Source organism: Myotis nattereri, assembly GCF_964212035.1.
Source record: "Myotis nattereri genome assembly, chromosome: 10".
Lineage (NCBI taxonomy): Eukaryota > Metazoa > Chordata > Mammalia > Chiroptera > Vespertilionidae > Myotis > Myotis nattereri.
In genome coordinates this window covers 64,861,546-64,870,034 of record NC_138085.1, presented here as the reverse complement: position 1 = coordinate 64,870,034, position 8,489 = coordinate 64,861,546, and the positions used below count along the sequence as shown (strand labels likewise).

The 8,489-nt window shown below is 43.4% G+C and overlaps 1 protein-coding gene across 1 annotated transcript; it reads left to right on the top strand.

The window, feature by feature from the left end:
* Positions 1-5,777: 5,777 nt before the first annotated feature.
* On the top strand, positions 5,778-7,547 carry LOC308526469 (tetratricopeptide repeat protein 39B-like; the record flags this gene model as incomplete). Its single annotated transcript, XM_081101575.1, has 1 exon — positions 5,778-7,547. One exon carries the CDS (start codon positions 5,778-5,780, stop codon positions 7,545-7,547), a length of 1,770 nt encoding a protein of 589 aa, XP_080957701.1.
* Positions 7,548-8,489: the final 942 nt, after the last annotated feature.

Below are 8,489 nucleotides of genomic sequence, written 5' to 3'. Positions count from 1 at the left end.
GTCTCTCTGCGCATGCGTCATTTCGGCGTTCTGCGCGGCACAAAGGAGCTGGGCGGAAACAGCGGAGCAGCGGCGTGGGGGCGGGGACTGAAGAGCGTAAAGGACCAATCACAAGCGGAGGGATTCGTTTCCATGGGAACGTCAGAATCCCGCCAGTAAACCCTTGGCCTTCCCCGCGGTGTCCCGCCCCATCCTTCCCCCCTTTCCTGTACCCTCCTCGTTTTCCCCCTTCCCTCCCTCCTTCCCCCTCCTATTTTCCTTATTTTTAGGGGCCCTCAGCTCCAGTAATGTTGCTACAGGTGCATTAGACCGGCCTCTGAAAGGCTGTCATGGCTGATGTTGCAGCCGCCGCCGCCGTTCTGCTGCCGGACCTGGCCTAGGCTAGTACTCGGTCATCTCTGGGGCTCATCAGAGGTAATCGGGAGTTTGGCCAGGGTGAGAACGCCATGAACCCGCTATTCTGAGTAGTGGTCCCTACATTATAGGCCTCAAAAGGGGTGAAGCCCCTAGGGACATCCCGCCCTGCACCCACCCAAAAATCCCTTAAGAACCAACTACCAATTTTCACCAACACGTTCTGACTTATTGGGGTCTCGGGGACAAAGGAATAGAGTTATCTTTTTTGTTGTTGTTATAATAAAATTGTGACAAAACCCTAAATCCTTATTTTTCTAGGAGATATTTTTATTGATTTCAGTGAGGAAGGGAGAGAGAGAGAGAGAAACACCAATGATGAGAATGATTGATTGGTTGCTTCCTGCACGCCCCCTACTGGGGATGGAGCCCTCAACCCTCGCATGCATGCGCTTTTGAAGGGGAATCCAAACGTGACCTTTCTGGTTCATAGGTCAACACTCAACCACTGAGGCACACTGGTGGGTCAAAACCCTAAATCCTTACAGCTGCCAGTCAAGTTCAGGCTAGTGCCGGGGTGGGCAAACTTTTTGACTGGAGGGCCACAATGGGCTCTTAAACTGTTCTCAGAAGAAGGACCTGCGGCCGTGTTTCCCGACGTTTCCATGTTAACACTGCTGCTGGTGAAGGAGCGGAGGGGAGAGCAAGAGAACCCTCCGCTCTTTCGGCTCCGCCGCCAGATAGAACAGCCGAAGGGGCCGGATCCCGCCCGCGGGCGTAGTTTGCCCACGGCCGGCGCTAGGGGCAATTCTGAAGTTATTTGCATTTGAAGTACAATTGATCGGTGCTTCCCCTCTAGTTCTTTTTTGTGTTGTATCATAGTAACACATCCACTAACGACTCAGTTCCTAAGGACTTTTTAAAAGATGTTTTTATTGATTTCAGAGAGAGGAAGGGAGAGGGAGGGATAGAAACATCAATGAGAGAGAGAGAGACATCCATGGGCTACCCACTGCAAGCCCCCTATTGGGGATTGTTCCTGCAACCGGGGCATGGGAATCGAACTGGTGACCTCCTGGTGCATGGGAGGATGCTTAACCAACTGCGCCACACCCAGGGCAAGCCTTTCAGTTGCAGCCTCCTGCTGCTTAGCCACTCTATATAGCAAATAAATGGAAACCGGTTGATTTCGTTAGAATCGCTTAAAATCCACTTTTGATTTTACACATTGCATTTGCCAGACACCAACTCTACAAATACAGATTTAACTTTTTTTTTTTTTTTACCATCCACCAAAAAAAGACATTGCACCATAAATACTTGGGATACACAAGTTGGAAATGGTCCACATAAAAGAGCAATTCCTTAAGTATTTGTACTTCTTTTTTTAAAAAATATCGGCTGTATCTTCCCTTGGTGTATAGAGATGTTGGATACAGAGTATAGGAGAGAGGCTTAGTTGAATAAGCCTTTATTTAGGTGAATAAAATACAGATTTTCTCCAAGCAATGCCATGAGTTTATACATATTTTTTCAGATTTATCAAATTATGGAAAAAATTAGTCTGTCTCAGGGATTCTAGCAAGAAAATAGAAGTTCTGGTACCAGACACATTGGGTCCATTACTGCCTCTTGCCACTAGGCCAATAAGCAGAGACAAGGTTGAATTTTTTATGAGTGTTTATTTGAATTACCAGCAATAGGAGAGAGTAGTGTGCTTGGTACCTTGAAAAACCTCTCTAACATCTCCTGCCAGTTGGCTGCTTATATGGGGTAAGAGAGAAAAGCAAGGTATAGCAGGATAAGGGCTGTAGGGTATGTGATCAGTATGTCTGCTTCCAGTATCTTAGAGTCAATAACAGGGTAGTTAATCTTTTTACGATGTCAAACCAGCTTAGCCCTAGCTGGTTTAGCTCAATGGATAGAGCAGTGGTCGGCAAACTCATTAGTCAACAGAGCCAAATATCAACAGTACGATTGAAATTTCTTTTGAGAGCCAAATTTTTTAAACTTAAACTATATAGGTAGGTACATTGTTATTAACTTAATTAGGGTACTCCTAAACTGGCCTTTGCTAAAAACATCCTCAATCTGATTGAGGTACGTTCCACACTCGTCTTGTATACTTGTTTAGTCTATCTCCTTTTCGAAAACCGACTTCTGTGCATGGGCCACAAAGTTTCAATCGCACTGTACGTGCGCGCCCGCACATGGTATTTTGTGGAAGAGTCACACTCAAGGGGCCAAAGAGCCGCATGTGGCTTACGAGCTGCGGTCTCCCGACCACTGGGATAGCGCATCGGCCTACGGACTGAAGGGTCCCAGGTTCTATTCCGTCAAGGGCACATGCTCAGGTTTGTGGCGTCAACCCCTAGTAAGGGGCATGCAGGAGGCAGCCGATCAATGATTCTCTTATCATTTATGTTTCCATCTCTCCTTCTCCTTTCCTCTCTGAAATAAATAAAAACAAGATAAATAAAAACATATTTTTAAAAAAGAACAAAAACAAAAACAGCTTAGCCCATTTCCAGAATTGGAGAATAGACAGCATTCCTGAGGCAAACTCCCAGAGGGGGCGGTCAGCGTCTGGACACAGCAACCAGGTCAGGGTCCACTTTCTTTGATCAAGACAGAACAGACTTGATTAATTAATATCTATGAGCATTACGGGTGCCCCACCATTCCCTCTGGGCCCCTATCAGTTCTATGTAGTATGTTATATTTGTTCCCTATTAACCTTATTAATCTTTGTTGTCAACTACTTATCAGGGTTCTTCTCAAAAGGGTTAAATGATAAAGATATTTTTACATACTCCCTGAAAGATAGAATACAGTATCAATGTTATAAAGCCTCACTAATTCAACTTCCTCCTATTAAGAATTTATTAAAATTGCTGTTAGACAAAACATAGATAACTTACGGAAAGAGAGTACTTACTAGTCACTGGCCATACCACTCTGAATGCCTGAGATCTGGTTTGACCTCAGGAGTTAAGCAGGGTTAGGTCTGGTTAGTACTTGGATGGAAAAGATGATACTTATTATGTTGTATAGCTCCTAATAGGCCTCAATAAATATTTTTTGCCTCTGAATACAAAGTCTACTGTATAAAAGAGAATTTCTAAGCAAATAATAATGCTAACAATATGAAAAGAAGCAATTTTCTAACTTATAGCAAACTGCTTTCAAGCACATTAACGAAAAAGGGGTAACCCCTGACTGGCTTGCCTGCCTCTCTCAGAGACAAGCACTTTGATAAGCCAATTACATATTATTTACCTCTATTACAAGAGGGCCAATTCTAGTCTGGGCTTTGCTAACACAGTTGCCATGAAAAAAAAATAGTACTGGCCAGTGTGGCTCAGTTGATTGGGAGTCATCCTGTGCATTGAAGGGTCGCTGGCTGGATTCCAGGTCAGGGCACATGCCCAGGTTGTAGGCTCCACCCCTGGGGTGCATGTGGGAGGCAGCTGATCTCTCACATTGAGTTCTCTCTCTCCCTCTCTCTCGCTCTCTCTCTCTCTCTCTCTCTCTCTCCCTAAAATCAATAACATACATTTTAAAAAATAAATAATAGTACTGTACACTATTTCTGTACAATTTTATACTAAACACTCTTTTTCTAAGAACATGTAACCAGTTCTTTTCACTAAATGTCAATCTAAATCAGAGAGATTTTATTGTAAAGAGTACTTCTATTCCTGCTGATTCTTTCGAAATCAGTTTCACCTACATTTTTGCCTCTAGGATTCTGTGTTAATTAAAATCACATCCCAGATTCAATTTGAATGTGAAAGCTATTCAACAAATATTCTGATATTTTTAATATGAAATATTAAGTAGCTCTTAACACATTACTGTTGTTAAACATTGATAATATTAGCTTTGGAGGGGTCGGGATTTCTTAACCTTCTACAGCAGTTTTCAAAATGTATTTGCATTTCCTAGATCAGTATTTTCAGGGGAGCATTAAAGAAAAAGTTCATTTTTTTATCTTATTTTCTTCTCCATTTTAGTTTCACTTTTAAGTCATTGTCACCATTTTAGCTTGGATGTGAAAACCTTAAAACAGGAAAATATAGTTTAGGCCTTTCGCACATGTATCAATTTTTAATCTAATGAAATAGTCAGTAGTTACAAACACTAGTCTTTTAATATGTATTTATGTATGTGCTGAGTATAGACGTACTGTAGGTCAAGCAATGTTCAGCTACAACTTTTTCTTTTTTCCTTTTCCAGCATTTCCTAATCTTCTGTTTCTTCTAGAATGTTGTTAAGAATTCTGGGAAGGAAAAATTATTAGAGGCATATTTATAATTTTTTCATAATGTATAAAGAAATTAACTTCTTGCCCTGGCCAGTTTGGCTCAGTGGATAGAGCATTGGCCTACGGACTGAAGGGTCCCAGGTTCGATTCCGGTCAAGGGCATGTACCTTGGTTGCGGGCACATCCCCAGTAGCGGGTGTGCAGGAGGCAGCTGATGGATGTTTCTCTCTTGTCAATGTTTCTAACTCTCTATCCCTCTCCCTTCCTCTCTGTAAAAAAATCAATAATATATATATATATGAAATTAACTTCTCATTTAGCCAAGTACTGGACCATAATCAGTACTGAAGTGTGGGGTGGGGAGGGGCAACAGTTAAAGAAAGCCAGTGCTCTGTCCAATGTCAAAGAGTGAGACCAGGAAGAAGGAAAATGTGATGCAGTTATTACCAAATATTACCAAAATGGGTGATTTTATAAAAATCGAGGAAGAGTGAGGCTTTCTGAGGAATGCCTGATTGCATTAAAAAGTAGGAAACTGTAAAACCATCAAGCCTTCAACTAATCATTAATATTCTAAAGAAAGAATATTAATGAAAGGAACTTGGTTACCTTGGTGTCTTAACAAGAGGGCTAGCCCGGCCTGCGTGGCTCAGTGGTTGAGCATCAACCTACGAACCAGGAGGTCACGGTTCGATTCCCGGTCAGGGCACATGCCTGAGTTGCAGGCTCAGTCCCCAGGGTTGGGTGTGCCAGCAGGCAGCCAATCAATGATTTTCTCTCATCATTGATGTTTCTATCTCTCCCTCTCCCGCCCTTTATGAAATCAATAAAAATATATTTAAAAAAAAATAACTCACCTGTTTACAAAGGATTTACTTCACAATGTTGTTAAAATAACATGTTTGTTGTTGCTTTTTAGTACATTTCAAATGACTTGAATTTTTCAGAAATACATTTTCGAGGTAAATAATATCGTTTTCCCCCGTTTGTCTGACCTAGATGAGAATATCTTAATGCTACACCTGCAGTGCTTAAGTTTGTTTGCCTCCATTATAACGCCAGCACGTCAGGTTGTAGAAGAAGTGACGCAAGCAGGAGAACAGGAGCTTCAGCACTGCAGCCAAATACTTCCCATCTCTGGAGTGAGGAAGCGAATATGTCACGTATTCTAAGTAAAAGAGAAAATTCTAAGAAAGATGTCATTACATCATTTCCTGTACGGAAGGAAGAAAACGACAAGGAGGACACGTATGAAGACGCCTATGAGACTATCCCTGCGGCAGCAACCATGAATCTAGTGTCTTCCCTGGAAGAATGCACAACTGGGTTGTATCTGTTTCTAAATAACAGATTCTCAGATGCCATAAGCCTCATTTACCCGTGGTCAAAAAACAGCATATACCACGCTCTAGTGAATGGCATCCTTATGGTTGTGAAAGCCATCTTGACTTTTGATCCACAGGATATAGACATTGGAATGACGGCTGCAAAAGAAGCGTTGAAAACGTGTAACAGTTTCCGAAGAAAAGGCAGGATGACAAGTTTTTCTCGGCTAGTGAGTAAACAGGGGATAAAGGCTATCAAGGAAGAGGAGCTGCATGCTGAAGTCTGCTACGCTGAGTGTTTGATCCTGAAATCTGCTGTGACATTTATACAGGATGACAGTATGTTTGGCTTTCTTAAAAGTGGGATCAACATTGGGTTAAGTTACCAAATATACAGAGACTGTCAACAGATATTAACACAGATACCTACCAACCAAAGCAAAACCTCTAGACACCTGATTGGAGGAGTAAAATTTGGACTTGGGGCCTTCAATCTGATATTATCACTTATGCCACCAAAGACACTTAAAGTACTCAATGTTGTTGGATATCATGGTGACAAACAGGTAGGCTTGACGTTGCTTCATGAGAGTGCATCTGAATCCCATATAAATAATGTCTTAAGTATTTTGACTCTACTCTTCTATTACAGTTACGTCTGCGTAGCTTTTGGTATTGAAACGAGTCACAGTTCTCCTATAGACCATCTCTTCCTAATTTATCTTCAGAAATTTCCAAAGTGTGTCATACTTAAATTTTTTTACGCACGTTTCAGTATGCTGAAAGGCAAGTTTGAGCAGGCACAGCTAACATTACAGGAGTGCATTTTTCTTCAGAATGAATGGAAGCAACTTGATCACATCTGTTACTGGGAACTCATGTGGTGCCACATTTTTGTACAGGAATGGAAGCAGGCCTACCGCTATGCCGATCTGCTACTTCAGGACAGCAAGTGGTCCAAGGCAATGTACTCATACAGTAAAGCTATGCTACTGGCTTTGCTGCCTTCTGAATTTGCTAAATCAGTAAGCGAGGACATGAACTCTCTTTTCTTAAGCGTGGATAGCCTGAGAATCAGACTTTTAGGAGCTTCTGTGCCCGTAGAAAAGTTTGTTGCTGAGAAGGGTCAGCGCTATGGTACGACGAAAGGCTGGTTTATAGCACAGCCCATTCTGGAATTCACTTATGCCTGGAGTGGTTTCCAAGTCATGAGCAAAAGACTACACCTTATTTCATGCTGGCTCGCAATAATTAACAGAGGAGAAGAACTTTTACGAGAAAAACCAAATAAAGAGTATGGCACGGATGACCTGTGTTTGCTAAATTTACTGAAAGGTCTCTGTCTGAAACACTTAGGCAAATATTTGATGGCTGAGCAGTACTTTAATCGTGTCATTCAAAAGGAGAAATTGTTAAAGTATGACCACTACTTGGTGCCGTACACTTACTATGAACTGGGAATTCTCTACTATCTGAAAGGAGATTACAGCAGTGCAGCGAAAAACCTGGACAACATAAAAAACTACAAAGACTACTCCATGGAAGCCCGGTTACAGTTCAAGGCGCATGTGGCTCTCGAACAAATAGCTAGAGAAAAGTGATTAAGATACCAAGTGTAGTTTTGTTTCCTATGAGTGAAGCATCTACAGTCAGCAAGATCATTAGCAGGTAGATAAATAATTTCTTTGTGGAAGAAATCCAAGAAGAGGCAGCTGCTAAGAATCTGATGTAACAAGAAATTCCTTTTCCCTCTTTCCTCCTGCATACCGATAAAATGGAATGTCTTACACTGGCAAATGGAGTGATGTACATTCTTGAAAAAGAAAAGGCAAATGACGTACATTATAAAAGACTAGGGGCCCAGTGCATGAATTCATGCACCTTGAAAGGAGCTGTGGGCCATGAGGCTGCAGTGGGCACAGGGGCGGGTCTTGGCCCATTACCGCGACCCCCAGTCCCCTGTCTGCTGGCAGCCCCACTCCCACCGCCATTGCTCCCACATGCTGCCAGCGCCAGCCCCACTCGCACCCGCTGATGGCATGCAGCCAACGATTGGAGCAGCGGGTGCAAGTGGCGGCTGCTGCCCCGATCACCCCTCAGGAGAAGGGGGAGGTGAAGAAGCCCTCAGGGGCTATCAGGGCTGGCAGCTGCCGCTCTCACCTGCTGATGGCGCCGAGTGATTGGGACTGGCGCTGGGCACTGGTAGCGAGTGCAAGCGCTGGCTCCAGTGCCGGCAACGGGTTTGAGCAGGGCCAGCGCCGGCAGCAGGTGCAAGTGCCGGGGGGGATCACGGCATGTGGGAGCAAGGAATTTTCAGTAACCACCAGAGGCTCGCCCCTATGACAGTGACCGGCACCCCACTTTGGTCTGGCGCCCCTGCTCACCTGCTCCACCATCCCACCATGGCCAACGCCCGCCATGTTCCGCACCGCCCCCTGGTTGTCAGCGCACATCATAGCTACCGGTTGTTTGGTTGTTCCGCTGTTCGGTCTATTTGCATATTAGCCTTTTATTATATAGGATACTCTCTTACATACTTATGA